The sequence below is a fragment of the Manihot esculenta genome, chromosome 11 (genome assembly GCF_001659605.2).
Source record: "Manihot esculenta cultivar AM560-2 chromosome 11, M.esculenta_v8, whole genome shotgun sequence".
Lineage (NCBI taxonomy): Eukaryota > Viridiplantae > Streptophyta > Magnoliopsida > Malpighiales > Euphorbiaceae > Manihot > Manihot esculenta.
The window spans coordinates 2,329,304-2,344,313 of record NC_035171.2 but is presented as its reverse complement, the minus strand read 5'-3'; the positions used below and the strand labels follow the sequence as shown (position 1 = coordinate 2,344,313).

Below are 15,010 nucleotides of genomic sequence, written 5' to 3'. Positions count from 1 at the left end.
TTTTAATTTGAGGTACATATTCACGAATTTAATACAGTAATAAATATATTAAAATAAATTTAAAAAATTTCAAATTTTATTCTCTCATTTACTTATAATTTTAGCTAAAAAAATTAAGAATTTAGTATATTTTAAAATTTATTTGATTTTTTAATTCTTAAAAAATCAATTTTTTACTTTTAAAACCATTTTTATACAAATTTTTTAAATCCTAAAGATTTTTTTTAAAAAAAAAAAGAAAGATAACAACTTTTTTAAAGGAGCATTATCCATTCTAACTTTTTTTTAAAATTTTTTCAATAATTATATTTTAATAATGCTGATCTGTGCTGTTTATGTTTTGTTTGATTCCGATTGGAATGTCACACCTAATCTATTTTTTAATAGATTAATAAATAAGTCATCAACAGATAATTATTTGAATTTATTTATTTATATAAAAAATAATTAAATTTAAAAATAATTATTTTAATTTTATTAGAATACAACAGATAATAAATACATTAAAATAATTATTTTATAAATCAATATTATGTTAAATTTAGGTCAAATTGCGTACCAATTTTATATTAACAAACCAAAATTTATTGAAGTTTCATTATAAGGAGAAGAAAACTGAAGGTGGAGAAAGAAAAAAATAATGGAAAATTATTATTTAATTTTTATTATTATAAAAGATTTTAGTAGTTAGTTTTTTTTAATTTTAAAAAATACAATTTTTTAAAAATTTTAGTAATTAATTATTTTGTTAATTGTTAAATATTAAAAAAATTTAAAATATTCTTAATATAAAAAAATTAATTAATAATTTTTATAAAATTAAAAAAATTAAATAATAATTTTTTAAAATATAAAAATTAAATAATAAAAAATAATGATAAAAATTAATTAATAAATTTTTTAAAATATTAAAAATATTTTAATATATTTTTTAAAATCTATAGATTAATTAGTGAATTTTTTATAGGGATTAAAGTAATAAAATTTTTTAGAAAAGGCATTTCTTACTTTTGAATTGACCAAAATGCCCTTGATATTTTGTTTTATTCCTATTGGCTTGCGTCTGAAATGGGCCAAGTATAATAATCAACTTTCAAATTAAAAATAATAATAATAATAATAAGGAAGAAGTCAAAATATTTTAACTAAAATTAAGGTTGGCTAAGTGGTCTTTTCATATTCTTCAATTATTTAGAAGTCATAGAATAAGAATTATAAGTTCTAACCTAACCTTTCAATCAATCAATCAATAATAGAAAAATCTCATTTAATTATTAAGTTAAATTTTTAATATTAAGAAACTATTTATTTTTAGGAAAGATATCCTTTAAAAAAATTTTCCATATTTTCGAACATTTAGCCATTTAAAAAATATTTAAAAAAAAAAAAGAAAATAATTTTAATCATTTTTTAAGAATTTTAAAAATATTTTTGAAGCTACTGCAGTTTTTAAAAATAGCTTGCATTATTAAAATTAATCTTCATTAATGGGTATTTAAAAAAATTGCCTGTATTTTGGGCAAAAGTTGTTGAATAATGAAAGACTTGATAATGGTAGGATTCAATGAATTCAACTTTTTAAACGACATAGACTTAATTAATATTAGCATTTAACCATAAGAAAATTAGTTAATATATATACAAAGGACAAAATTGTCCTTTTATGGTGTTTACCTTTCACTTTGTGAGAGTTCATTGTTATTGCTTTCGAATGATATCAAGCTATCAATTTCTAACTTATTCATTGCCAAAAAACATAAAAAGAAAGAGAGAATTTATTGTATTTTGTTTTACTTTCATTTAAAGCAAAGAACAGGGAAAAAAACCAATTAAATCCTAATTTTCATGGCAATATATCAATTTCAAGAAGTAAAAAAAACACAATTGAATGATTTTAAAAATTATGTATTATGAATGTTTATCAAATTTAAATGAAAAAGGAAAGATTAGTGATAAGATGCTGGGGTATAAGGAAGCAACATTTTTCTTCCTTATGTTTCTTTCTTTACAACTTAAAGATAAGAATTGATTCAATAAAGTCAAGTCAAGCCTCTTTTTCTTCTTTTTTTCCCCGTGGCCACAACTAAAAACTGTTATTGCACTTCTAATTCACTTGCAAGAAACAAACAAGTAAAAGAGGACAGCCCAACAAGCAGGTTGCTATGATTCCAAGGACAAAAAGTTGGCCATTACTAATTTCCATTACAATACTGACAAATTCAATCATCTTTACGTCTTGGTTGTTGGAAATATAGAAATACGCATTGAATTTCTCTATCACGAAAAAGAAAAAACAAATTAATGTATTTCAAAGTTTCAATCTTGTTCTCAAACGGAAAAACAAAATATAAATGTGTATAAATAATCAATTATTAAATATTATAACAATCATCACTGAATTCTATAGAATGCCACTTTCTTTTTCAATATAGAGATTCAAAGTCAACACAACGGTAGATACAAAATCTAAAATTTTCTGAGTCGTGACCCATTTAGCTGGGAGCAGAAATGGAGGTATTCACTCTATTTTCTTGATGAAAAAGAAAATCAATACATAACCGAAATATCCAGTGTGAAGCCAATGATTGAGATGGAGAGTTTGATTAGCTCAAACAAAAACCGGGGAAACATTACAGGAAAATGTAGAGGCAGCAAGCAAAATACCTGCACCTTAATTTCATCCAAAAACTAATAATATCAAAATAAAACAGCCATTGTTAGAATACTAGTTGAAAGAAAGTTGAGAAAGCCAGTCATTCATGGTATAAATGAAGCATACAGGATAGTGAAAATCATATTCCAGAATTGATCGACTTCCCCCAGCACAAATAGGAGTAAAGAACTATAGATCTTCATGGACTGCCGGGCTTGATTCCCCACAAAATTGTTCCAAGCAGCCTCTCAGAAGTTTATTCCTTGCGAGCAGAGTAGAACTGCCAAGAATGTTCTCAGACGACTAAAACTCTCGTCCCTTGTATGGCATTTCCTGAATCAAAACAAAATTAACAGTATGAGGGGCATTTTTTGTGCTGATTCCTCAAATTCATACACGCTACAGCCTTTATGTTGCGTTTTAAGGAAATAAAAGCATTTCTTCACCCCTATGATATGATAGATAGTATGATTAAAACGGCTATTTCTCAAATTCACAACCCAACCAAATTATATCATATGATGTTCGATGGAAGAAGCCTATTTTTCGTCCTCACAAATTTTGAGAGAAATAATGTACAAAATACATCCTCAATTAATAGAGAGAGAGATCAGAATCACTCACGGGTTGGTAACTTGGCATGTACAAGACTTGCCTAGGGTGGCCAACAAGCATATTCTGTGCATACTGCAACCAAATGAACATGCAAAATCAATATATTTGAATGACTGACCAAGAAAATTCCAACATGGCCTCCAATACAAGTTCCAAGAATATTGCACCTGAGGGCCACCTGGATGAAAATATGCTTGCGGTGTTTGCAATGATGCAACCTGTGGATTAAAAATAACAGGCTGGTGGCTAGTAAATGATGGTCCAATCTGCAAAATTCACAAAGTCGGTCACAGCTGTAACAAGCCAAATTGAATATAGAGAAGTCCACAATGACAACATCTACCATATTTTAAAAGGACATTCTCACGTCTATTAAATGCATACAATGTTGTTACAAGTGTAACTACCCAAAGTTGTTACAGAACAATGAGACAAGGGTTCTGATGGCAGAAACAAATTAGTTAATCAACACTACAAAACCATTAGTAAAAGATTTTTTTAAAAAAATTGCTATGATGAAACAGACCATACTGCTCAATTTCATATGAAGCAGTCTGGCCATGACTATCATCCCACTTAATCTCAATTGGAAGTATTTATTTGAGTTTTTGGAGAGAAGAATGTATCAATACTAACGTAAGAAACTGGCATACAAGGAATCGCCGTTAATGTTATAGCAATGGGCACAACAAAAGGACTAAAACAAGGACCTAAATTTAATAGTACATAACTAAAATTTACTACTAGATTTAAAAATAATTATGTTTTTATTCATCAGTCTAAGAAAGCAAGCCCCATTTAGATGTTCTATCTTTATATTCAGATAGTTACAAATGAAGAATTACCATTTAAAGAACTTTAACCCTCAGTTTGGAATCAAGAATTTTGTAATAATTCAATTCAATTGAATTCTTTTCTTGAAAAATTCTTGTTTGTAATAAGGGAATTTAAAATTTTTAAACTTAAAATTTTTTCATTATGTATGGAGATGAAATCATGAATGATTTTGCAAGAATTCATTTAAATTCTTTACTTGCAAAATCATTCATGCCAAACGAGGGGTAAAAGATTCAAAAGATGGTTTTTACACTTGGCATCAAATTCACAAGTGATAATGAAATTTGTGTCCCAGAGATCATGCACCTATTCTGATTATACAAGCCTACAAAAGGTTTTTAAATTGGTATTCCCAGCAGCCAGTTTATAAGTTCAATATTCCTCGGAAAATAGTGAGGAAGATATCAAAGTCTAAAAATAGCCAGGGATGAGAAGTGATTAAATATTTAAACAAGTACCTCTAATCAACCTATTTGATCATAAAAGCAACATGGAAGACCTCTCTATGTAAGAAGCATATCCCAACAAACTTTGTAGCCAACATTATCTAAGTTATTCTTTTCTTGCAAAATCATTCATGCCAAACGAGGGGTAAAAGATTCAAAAGATGGTTTTTACACTTGGCATCAAATTCACAAGTGATAATGAAATTTGTGTCCCAGAGATCATGCACCTATTCTGATTATACAAGCCTACAAAAGGTTTTTAAATTGGTATTCCCAGCAGCCAGTTTATAAGTTCAATATTCCTCGGAAAATAGTGAGGAAGATATCAAAGTCTAAAAATAGCCAGGGATGAGAAGTGATTAAATATTTAAACAAGTACCTCTAATCAACCTATTTGATCATAAAAGCAACATGGAAGACCTCTCTATGTAAGAAGCATATCCCAACAAACTTTGTAGCCAACATTATCTAAGTTATTCTTTTCTTGCAAAATCATTCATGCCAAACGAGGGGTAAAAGATTCAAAAGATGGTTTTTACACTTGGCATCAAATTCACAAGTGATAATGAAATTTGTGTCCCAGAGATCATGCACCTATTCTGATTATACAAGCCTACAAAAGGTTTTTAAATTGGTATTCCCAGCAGCCAGTTTATAAGTTCAATATTCCTCGGAAAATAGTGAGGAAGATATCAAAGTCTAAAAATAGCCAGGGATGAGAAGTGATTAAATATTTAAACAAGTACCTCTAATCAACCTATTTGATCATAAAAGCAACATGGAAGACCTCTCTATGTAAGAAGCATATCCCAACAAACTTTGTAGCCAACATTATCTAAGTTAAGGTAGTGAAATTTATGTGTAAATCCAAAATACACAAGCCAAATAGAAAGAAATTGACTCAAAGTTGTCACCTACATAAAATTTCACTCCAATGATGAACAGCGCATACAAAGGACAATGTATTCTTGAACCCAAAGACTTACCACTGAGTGCATGCAGAATAAAGGAAAAGGCAAGGATCATCATGAATTTCAATTGTTGTATTCCTAATAAATATGAAGTGGGCAATAAACAAGAAATAGCATAGTCTTTTAGTGCTTACTCCAATGCCCATAGGCATGCCATGCATATGTGGTAGACTAGGAACGTTAGGTTGAAAATAGAAGGAACCATCTGGAGACGGAGGCCTAACAGGAGTTTGAGAAGGGGTGAAACTCTTGGCATTGGGATTTAGTTTGAATTCCTGAAACCATATTTGAGAAAGGCAGAGACAGGCCCAAAAATAAGGAACAAAAAAAGAAGATGCATTAGCCTTATATGAGAAAGATGTCCAATATGTTCAAAAAGTATAGTGTAGTCTTCTATAAGATAAATTATGTATACTAATTGTTTTTATGTCATCACTGAATAAGGAAAAAAATTAGACCTCAAATCTATTACACCTTAGCATGGGGATTCAGAGTTGACTTCTCTGAAGATAATGAACCAACTGATGAGCTTGGTGATAAACCAGGGCCTTTGGAGACTGAGACAGTGCCTACACAATCAGAATTTGAAGATGCAGAACTGACAGGTGGTCCATGAGAGTTTATAGGTTGAACTTCTCCAACTCCTTTGGCAGATGGTGTAACTTCTAAAGGCTCAGCAGAACTTGTCTTCTCACAAGTTTTTGAGGAAACATTGGATGAAGAAGCATAGGCAGTTTCAGTAGGGGATAGGAACTCTTTATCCGAGCCCTCTTTCTTTCCATTCAATGATATCAGAGCATCTATGGGAAAAAATTAAATAAAAAATAAGATAATTATGCCAAAAGTGGAAGAAGCTCATTGTGCATTATAAGAAATATTGATGTGAGCATTCTGCTCTTCTACACAAAATTTGCAAGGTAGGTGCATCAAGAATATATATGTATATATAAAGTTGCTTCCAATCCATTTCATGTGTCATGTGCATGATCTTAAATTTAAGATGGATCATGGATGGGATAAATAAGAGCATTGCATAAGAATTCACTCACCCTCACGGGTTGGCAATTGAGCATCCTCCTGCTGCCGTATTTGAAGCGATCACATATTGAAAAAATATCAATGTTAGTTGTTACACAACCAAAAAGTATTACACGAGGCACCTTAAAGTTTCATCCAAAAAGATGTTCCTGGGTATTAGAGTTTTGACATACATTTTGCTCTTCTATACACTCGCCCATGCTGTCATTTGCTCCTTGTTCACCATGGAAGTTTTCTAGGATCCTATAATTACCAAACAAGAAATTCAGGAATTCCACAAACAGTAGACAAATAAATGTATATTCTTACCACTATTCTCAGGAATAACAAACAACTCTTGTCATACTCATATGCATAAATAATTAATAACAGCAATAAGCAAAAATCAAACAAACCTGCTTTCACTCTGTGAAGTGGACACACTTTTAGAAGGAAGCTCAGATGCCAGCTGGCTAGCATGCTCATAAGAACCTGAATGACGATCCACACTTGTACTTGACTGAGAACACTGTGCCTCATCCTGTGTACAAAGAAACACAAAAATCATTGGCTAGGTGCAAAGAATAACTCAAAATAACTAGAAAATGAATAAACTACTTTAAGAAAGAAGTTAAATCATGTCCTTAAAAATCTATAGACAGGAAGAAAAAATGGCAATCATCTGAAACATACAATATTCCAATTTGACTGTGCAAAAAGAATGAGCCATAAAGAGTTTAAGACCATAATGGTATAAAACACAAAAATCATTGGCTAGGTGCAAAGAATAACTCAAAATAACTAGAAAATGAATAAACTACTTTAAGAAAGAAGTTAAATCATGTCCTTAAAAATCTATAGACAGGAAGAAAAAATGGCAATCATCTGAAACATACAATATTCCAATTTGACTGTGCAAAAAGAATGAGCCATAAAGAGTTTAAGACCATAATGGTATAACTATTAGAATGCAGTAAAAGCAAGAATATGCACCAAGAGCCTCTTTTCTCCCCTTTGGGGGGCCTCTCTGCAACATGTTCTCATTTAATTACCAGATAATGGTTTCTTATGTAAATGATTAAATAGTTAAAACAACATAGTGCTCAAGTGACAAAGTCAAAGAATTCAACAAAATTCATAGCCATATGTTCAAGAAGCTTAGAATTATATTTTAGTTTTTATATTTATGATAATTTGGTTTGAAGTGAAGAGAACTGACTGTCTGTGCACACCTACAATTTTGTAGCTTGCTTAGAAGTTTTCTATCAATACAAATTGTGAAAATTAGACAATTATGCTTCAAGTTGAGTAACACAATTGAACCATTGGAGTTATTCTATCAACATAGTGCTCAAGTTGAGTAACACAAGTGTTTGGGGAAGACCAGAAGGGAAAAGCAAGAAAAGTGACTACCTTCCTGTTTATTTTAAATTTGTAAATAGGTGGAAAATAAAGGATAAATGAAAGGAAAGTGAAATATGAATATTAATTAATGAAAATAATAACCTTGCCTTGTTGAAAAAGTAAGGTTAGAATTGTTTAAAAAATAGTCTTTAAACCACCAATTGTTTTTAAGGAATTTTGAGGTCAAGAAGGATAAATGTGGTGATAATGAGCACCTCCATTACCCTACTAAGTACTAACCCTCCATTCACCCCTTTTAGGTTAGGTGATCAAGATGCTTTCTGTGCCCTATGAACCATCTTGACATCTCGTAACAATTCATAAATATACAATACTTGATTTAAAACTGAGTTACAAGGAAGAAACAAAGCCATAAAGATCATAATACAATTTCATGAGTCATGATTATTAACAATAAGTATGATAGATCAGAAACACCCAGTTTTTTGCAGCCAAAAAACCTCCACTTGAATTCAACAATAGAGGATACAAAAGAACACCTACCAAGGAAGAACTTGATATGCATCGAGCTCCTTCATTACTCTTCCCATGGGTCAAATCTGCATACTTCATAGTGGAAGGAGCAGATGTACCTCCAAAAGTTTCATCATTCAGGGAATCCAACATTATGTCCTCAGTTTCATCATATCCACTATCGTCAATTCCTATACCTCTATATACAGATGAGAATCTGGTCTCTTCATCAATATCAAAATCTTCATGAAGTTGGATACCTCTTTCCTGTAGAACAAATTGATACAAAAACATTTTAAAATTCCACAACTGAATAAACCAGAAAAAATTCTATAAAGGACAAAGAGATGATCTCACCTCAGCTAAATGAAGGTCTTGTGTATCCTCACCCTCAATTTCTCTTGCCATTCTCATAGCTTTCTTCTCCAACTCTCTCATCTGTGGACCCCTCTGCAGCTTTGTAGTATAAAGTTCTTCATCAAAGGTGCTTTTTACTCCAAATAGCATTTCATTTGTTTCAAACTGATCCCAGCCCCTACTTAAAAGAAATAATCCACAACCATCATATCAGTCAAACATCAATGGAGTGTCAACTATTAAGAGATTTATGAAAAGGAACAGAAAACATATACATATTTATGATTCTAATTAGCAGATTGGTTAGGAAAGGAGAATGTAGATTCTAAATCCCCAAAGCTCCCATCCAAAATACTTATGCATACCTAGTCTCCTTAAACCTTAATCACCATTTCCTTTCAAGTTTCTTGCACTCAAAATACAAAGATATAATTCCTGCTTTTGTCAGTGTGCCAATGCTCAATGCCTATTATTTTCAACACATAGCATGAAAGCATTCAAATATATATTTGGCTATCAATCAGAAACAGCAAGCTACAAATGATATATATCCTGGGAGACTTCACCACAGTTAAGCAAACATCTGTTTGTTTTTATTTGATAGTTAGTTATCATTCCAAGACTATATTTCTATAATTTCCCATAAAATGATTCCTGATATGTGCTCTAATTCTGGCTAATGGAAAATAGGGATATACGAGTACAATATGATCCAAAAACTACAGACTGCTGAAAGCAAAGGCAAAAAGTATTCCATTCATGATCCATCTCAAGCAGAGAAATATGTAAAACAAAAAAACAATTATAGATGGATATAGGGATATAAAAATGTTACTACAAATACCTATTCTGAGGGCCATTGAATATATTCTCCAAATCAGGGCATTGTGGGTCATCTCCATCAGGGACCCATGGTTCCAGCTCTCTCTCCACTTCGACGTGACGAGATTGTGATATAAAGGAGTCTATCATAAGCTCCTGCTGCTTTCCATACTGAAACTCATGGTTTATCCCATCCATGGTTACAGACACATCCTGGCACCATTGATCAAATCACTGATGATCAAAAAAGCATGAGATAAACGCGTATGGTATGATTCAACTAAATAACAACACTCACCTACCCCACACCAACCAAAAAAAAAAAGGAGAGAAAAAAAAAGATTGCTGCCTATAATCAGGTTCAACCAGAAGAGAACAAATATATAGAACTACAGCATTGCAGGAAAGAGAACATAGCTGAACCTTAGCTAGCACTTGTACAACTTCTTTGCCAGGTATAATTAAAGTCTTTGAAGGAGCCTTGCTAAGGGTTTCTGCCTTCTGCCCTCGAAAAGAAACATCCTTTGTCAAGCGAGCCATTTTCAGAATAATTGCTGAAAAGACAGGCAAATGAATGATCAGAAGGAATAGACTGATGAATTACACATCTTCTATAGAATGTGTAGATTAATTCAATTTACACCTGTAAGAGTATATTTGGCATTGTTGTTGAAGATCAGTCGAGAAAAGCATTTTCCTAAATACACTAGTTAAAGAGTATTAGCAGTGTTTCAAAATTAAATTTGACACGATTTAATCTAAAACAACAAAATAGCTTTTACCAATATACTTTTTTCAAAAGCACCAGTTCTGATGGGTACTATAATTAAAGTTGCTGCTGAAAAAGCACTTTGTTAAATATGCCAGTACATATTAAATATTGATATATATTAGCAGCAAGAACTCCAAGATAATAACTCATTTTTCAAACTGCTTTTCTTAACATCTAAAATATTTTTTTCCAGAAAGCGCTTTTTTGCCCAGAAACTCAATGCCAGACGGTCTAAGAATGGTGCTTTTCCTCAAAGAAGTTTTTTATCCTTTTCGAGAAAGAAAAAAAAAAAAAAAAAAAAAAAAGAACATACCAAATTCCTTTTCAACATTTGTTGTATAACATGTCCCAGAATATATGGATCCATTTTTCAGGTGGACTTCCACAGGATGTCCAATAAGACAAGCTGACAAATATACCAGCCGATCACGAGAAGGACTCTCATGAATTCCAACTTTGGCACCAGCCACTGCACCGACAAAACAAAATGTTAGGAAGGCTATAATGTAGAGTTCACAAGAAGAACTAATAAAAAAGTTTATTTTAATTACTTGATCTACTCAGACTTGATTTCCCAGATTGTAGCTTATTCTCCAATCTTACACCACCTTCCTTTTCAACTCTTCTACGACCAAATCCATTAGCATATTTGGGCTGCGCAGCCTGTTGCAAACTCATCTTGACAGCAGCACCCCCTGATGGTCTAGCCTACAAGAACTCAAATAATGAGATGCACAGTGCAGGAGAAGCCAGAACAAAATAAAAAAATTAATTGCTTATTACTATTGTCCAGGAATTGCTACTTAAGTTTGCTTTATCTGAATTTATATTAAACATAATCACACATATTGCATAAGTGTACGAGTTTTGATTTAGCAATAGCACAATACCAAGTTGCCAACAATATGCCTCAATTTTTTTTTTGGGCAGGAAGGAAGGAGGTAGAGGTAGGAAGTTGGGGATAGGACTGGAGGAGATCGATCTAGCCAGCTGATTCATAACAATAAAAAAAAGGATGCACCAGTAGCCATTGTTAAGGCATTTTCCATAACATGGTTTATTATCATATCAGACCTCACATGCACCTCCAGCTTAGTATTCTCACCAAAGCATTCAACCACATTAACTTACAAATCAGACCTAGTTTCTTAATGATATCAAAGACTGGGAGCCTATAAAGTATTAAGGAAAGCACATAAAGCATTGAGTAGGCAGTAGACAGTAGTTCAGTTTTCCCAAACCATAATAAAAAGAGTTTCTTTTCAACCTATGTAATTCTTCATCATCTCGTATTCTCCCCCTTCCACTATAATTCCTTCTGCACTGCTCTGTCTCCAACTACTCACAACCAGCCAGTGGTTACTATATCTCTTTCTTAATATAAAACCTAAATTTCAGCACAATTCTTCATAACATCTCCCTAAAACGCAAAAATTAAAGAAATTGGTTGTCTACAAACCTACTCCAACCCTTTTACTAAATTCCTAGCAATTCTTTGCTTTAATGGCTTACCTTATCCCATAATCCAAATCAAATGGCAAATGCTGATCCTTGTTTTCACCTTTTCACAAAATCTAAGCAACCACAGACTGGATCCTAAATCAAGTATGCTAAAAATACATTATGAATGAGAAAATAAATTATACTGGCCAGTACAACCAAAAAAATTATGCATCTGTTTTATAGGTATAATAATGAATGCACTGTACCAAGCCTTTGTATGGGTGTTGCCTTGGACCAAAGAATGAAGGAAAAGATCCATAGGGCTGACATCAACTGGATCAAGATTATCGCTTGATTGAGTTCAGTTGAGTTTACAAATCTAAGCATACAGGACACTGGCACATGCATGTTTTAACATCAGAAAAAGGAACAGAACTTAGAAATGGAAACAAGACACGACCAAGTTCCATGAGATCAACTCATAATTGTAAAGCCAAGAGATATCCCAACTCCATCACTTAAAATGGACTTTGTCTAACAGAAGCTCAGATTCAACAACTGATACACAAAGAAGGCATATTCATAAATTATATATTATAAGTACATATTCAGCAATTATTTTATAACTAAACATGCACTTACATATACACATCAAAAAAAAGTCTGTTGCAGTAAAATCATAAGCAATGCCTCTAAGGCTCAAATCACCAACAACTGAGTAAACAAGAAGAAAGGTACAGCACCAACAAATAAAAAAGCAAAAAAAATGAACAGCATAACACTTGGATTACATCTTCCAAACCAAAAAAATATGGCCTCAGCAACAGACTACATTCATACCTAAGACAACAAAAGAGCATTTGTATACAGAAAGTTCAAAAATTAATGACTAAACAATCATGCATAACTAAGAAAACCCATTAGCATGCATTAATAACAATTTTCCTCTTCGGGTTTACAGAAGGTACAATTAATGACACAGAAATAACAACTATAATTTACCAATCCCATATTCAGAACCATTTAAAACCCCTAAATTGGAAACTAAAAACTATTATTGTAGCACCCCCTATCACAATTACCAGACTTATTAGCTTCTAAAATTCGAAAAAACCTCAATAAATAAGCAAACAGCAAAGAAATTACAGACCAAGAAATAGCGAGAGCACGATCCTTACCTTAAATATGGTTTGATTAAATCAGTAGTTTTAGCAGAAACCGCCTTAAGCTTGAGAAAAGAGCGAGAGGGAATAGGGCCTGCCAGTTAGGGTTAGGGATAAAGCTTTTCGTTTTAGGGCTCGAAAGCGCGAAGGATCAAGAGCACGAAGCACGAGGTAGCTCCATGGAACAATGTATAGGACCTTATAGAGCAAAAGAGGAAGAGAGAGGATTCGATGTAATCGAGAGACTGGGAGAGAAGATGGAGGAAGAAAGGGAGGGAGGGAGAGGTGCTGCTGATTTTTGAGAAGAAAATTGTGAAAAATAGAAAGCGAGGCGACGAATTGAAAAGACCACGAAAGGAAGGAGGAATGATTCAGTGGAAGGGGTCTATAGTAACCATGTACACCCTTCCTCTGCTTTTATTTATCTGATTTAGTTGTTAGATACCGTTGACACAGTTATGATAATTAAGTGCATAACGAATTATAATTGATAGTTGATACAGTAATTATAAAAATATTAATAAAGAATAAATATATTAATTTATTATAAAATATTTAAAAGTATAAATCTAAAATATAATTATTTATTATGTATATATATAATTTTTTATTATATAATAATAAATATTATAACTATTTTAATTATTATTTACAGTATATTTCATTTATTATTATATCTTATAACTTTGAATAATTTTTTGATGTAAATAAATTAATTTAAAAAATTAGAATTAATAAATTTTAAAGAACAGTATATTTAAATAAAAAAAACATTAAAATATAAGAAAATAATCAACATAATTTTCTCAACACAAGCAAGTGGCAGCTCCTTGCCAACTTTACACATATAAATAATTTTGTGAATATTTAAGATAATTTATATTCACAGTTTCAATTTATATAAATGATTTTGTCTCAGAACCAACTTGTTTCCCAAAAGTTTAGAACATTCTTGTTTCCTTGTGATGTCCTGGAAAAAGGAAAATCATTCTCATGATAAAAAAAGATGGTCAAGCATGTTGATTTTTCGAGACAGTCTGCATATAAAGAAGGTTCTGATTCCCATTACAGGCAAAATTTCTAAAGTTCATTGGTAGACCTAGCTATTTCAATCATCCAAAGTGGGAATATAATGAGATTCACTAGCAATTATATCAATTGTTAATATCTTGAGGAGGGTTTTTGAAGTAAACTGAGGATCATAAGCACAGTGCATACTCAGCTAATGGATGTACCCTGACGTAAAACAAGTGATATTTACTACAGAAATTTTATAATATAACCATTATATATATAATAATTCTATCATACTTTATGATCTGAGATTCAGAAAGAGGCAGTGTTTAGGCGTATAAGAGTAAATTTGGTTGTAATGGTTCACGTCTCTCTTTTTTATTCATTTTTCTCTTATTCTTTAATGATGCAGACAAGTTATATTTATTGCAAAAATTTTATAATATAACCATTATATATATAATAATTCTATCTTACTTTATGATCTAAGATTCATAAAGAGGAAGGGTTTAGGCGTATAAGAGTAAGTTTGGCTGTAATGGTTCACACCTCTCTCTTTTATTCATTTTTCTCTTATTCTTTAAGGATGCATAATCGTCACTTTGCTACAGTACCACCTGTCACTATCAGGCAGAGTCCTACGTATGGACGTACCTGCTTTTTCTCCATCATCAGGCGACCATTTAATCATTTTCCGACGCTTGTGCTGATAGGGTCACTGCATAGTTAGAACTGTTCTCCTATTTTCTATCACGTCAGATGAACCGATTCCTCTCTGATGAGTCTGAACCCGAATCGGTCCGGCCTACTTGATTGTGGGTAAGATTGCGTACCAACTTGTGCAGTGGATACTGATAGGCCTTGAACCCGCCCCTCCTACAAGGGTTCGACTGGGTCTAGGTGATATTTATCGATTATGGTAGGTCCTATGTAGATACTGCCATAATTAATGGTCAGTATCTAATCATTGTATGTGCCTTTTAAAGCAGGAAAAAAGTTCTGAGACTGTTTTTGGTGATTTC

The 15,010-nt window shown here is 31.9% G+C and overlaps 1 protein-coding gene across 8 annotated transcripts; it reads right to left on the bottom strand.

Annotated features, from left to right (window-relative positions):
• Window positions 1-2,497: 2,497 nt before the first annotated feature.
• LOC110626510 (polyadenylate-binding protein-interacting protein 3) lies at window positions 2,498-13,316 on the bottom strand. Of its 8 annotated transcripts, XM_021772436.2 has the most exons (17): window positions 12,990-13,302; window positions 12,078-12,206; window positions 10,920-11,076; window positions 10,682-10,837; window positions 10,240-10,293; window positions 10,020-10,150; window positions 9,619-9,809; window positions 8,775-8,955; window positions 8,448-8,684; window positions 6,956-7,080; window positions 6,734-6,803; window positions 6,572-6,605; window positions 5,997-6,322; window positions 5,657-5,797; window positions 3,436-3,534; window positions 3,278-3,340; window positions 2,498-2,986 (listed from the first exon to the last, which is right to left on the bottom strand). In XM_021772436.2, exons 3-17 carry the CDS (start codon window positions 11,044-11,046, stop codon window positions 2,957-2,959), a joined length of 1,965 nt encoding a protein of 654 aa, XP_021628128.1. In that variant the 5' UTR covers window positions 11,047-11,076; window positions 12,078-12,206; window positions 12,990-13,302; the 3' UTR covers window positions 2,498-2,956. The 8 variants fall into 8 exon arrangements, with proteins under 8 accessions (XP_021628128.1, XP_021628132.1, XP_021628130.1 ...); XM_021772440.2 differs by lacking the exon at window positions 12,078-12,206 and having other exon boundaries at window positions 6,572-6,602; XM_021772438.2 differs by lacking the exon at window positions 12,078-12,206 and having other exon boundaries at window positions 10,920-11,071.
• Window positions 13,317-15,010: the final 1,694 nt, after the last annotated feature.

Coding starts and splice junctions, on each gene's coding strand:
- LOC110626510 (XM_021772436.2), bottom strand. CDS start 11,046: ATGAGTTTGCAACAGGCTGCGCAGCCCAAATATGCTAATGGATTTGGT. Junction 8,685..8,774: donor AAGACCTTCATTTAGCTGAG/GTGAGATCATCT, acceptor TTTGTTCTACAG/GAAAGAGGTATCCAACTTCA. Junction 6,804..6,955: donor ACTTCACAGAGTGAAAGCAG/GTTTGTTTGATT, acceptor TGGTAATTATAG/GATCCTAGAAAACTTCCATG.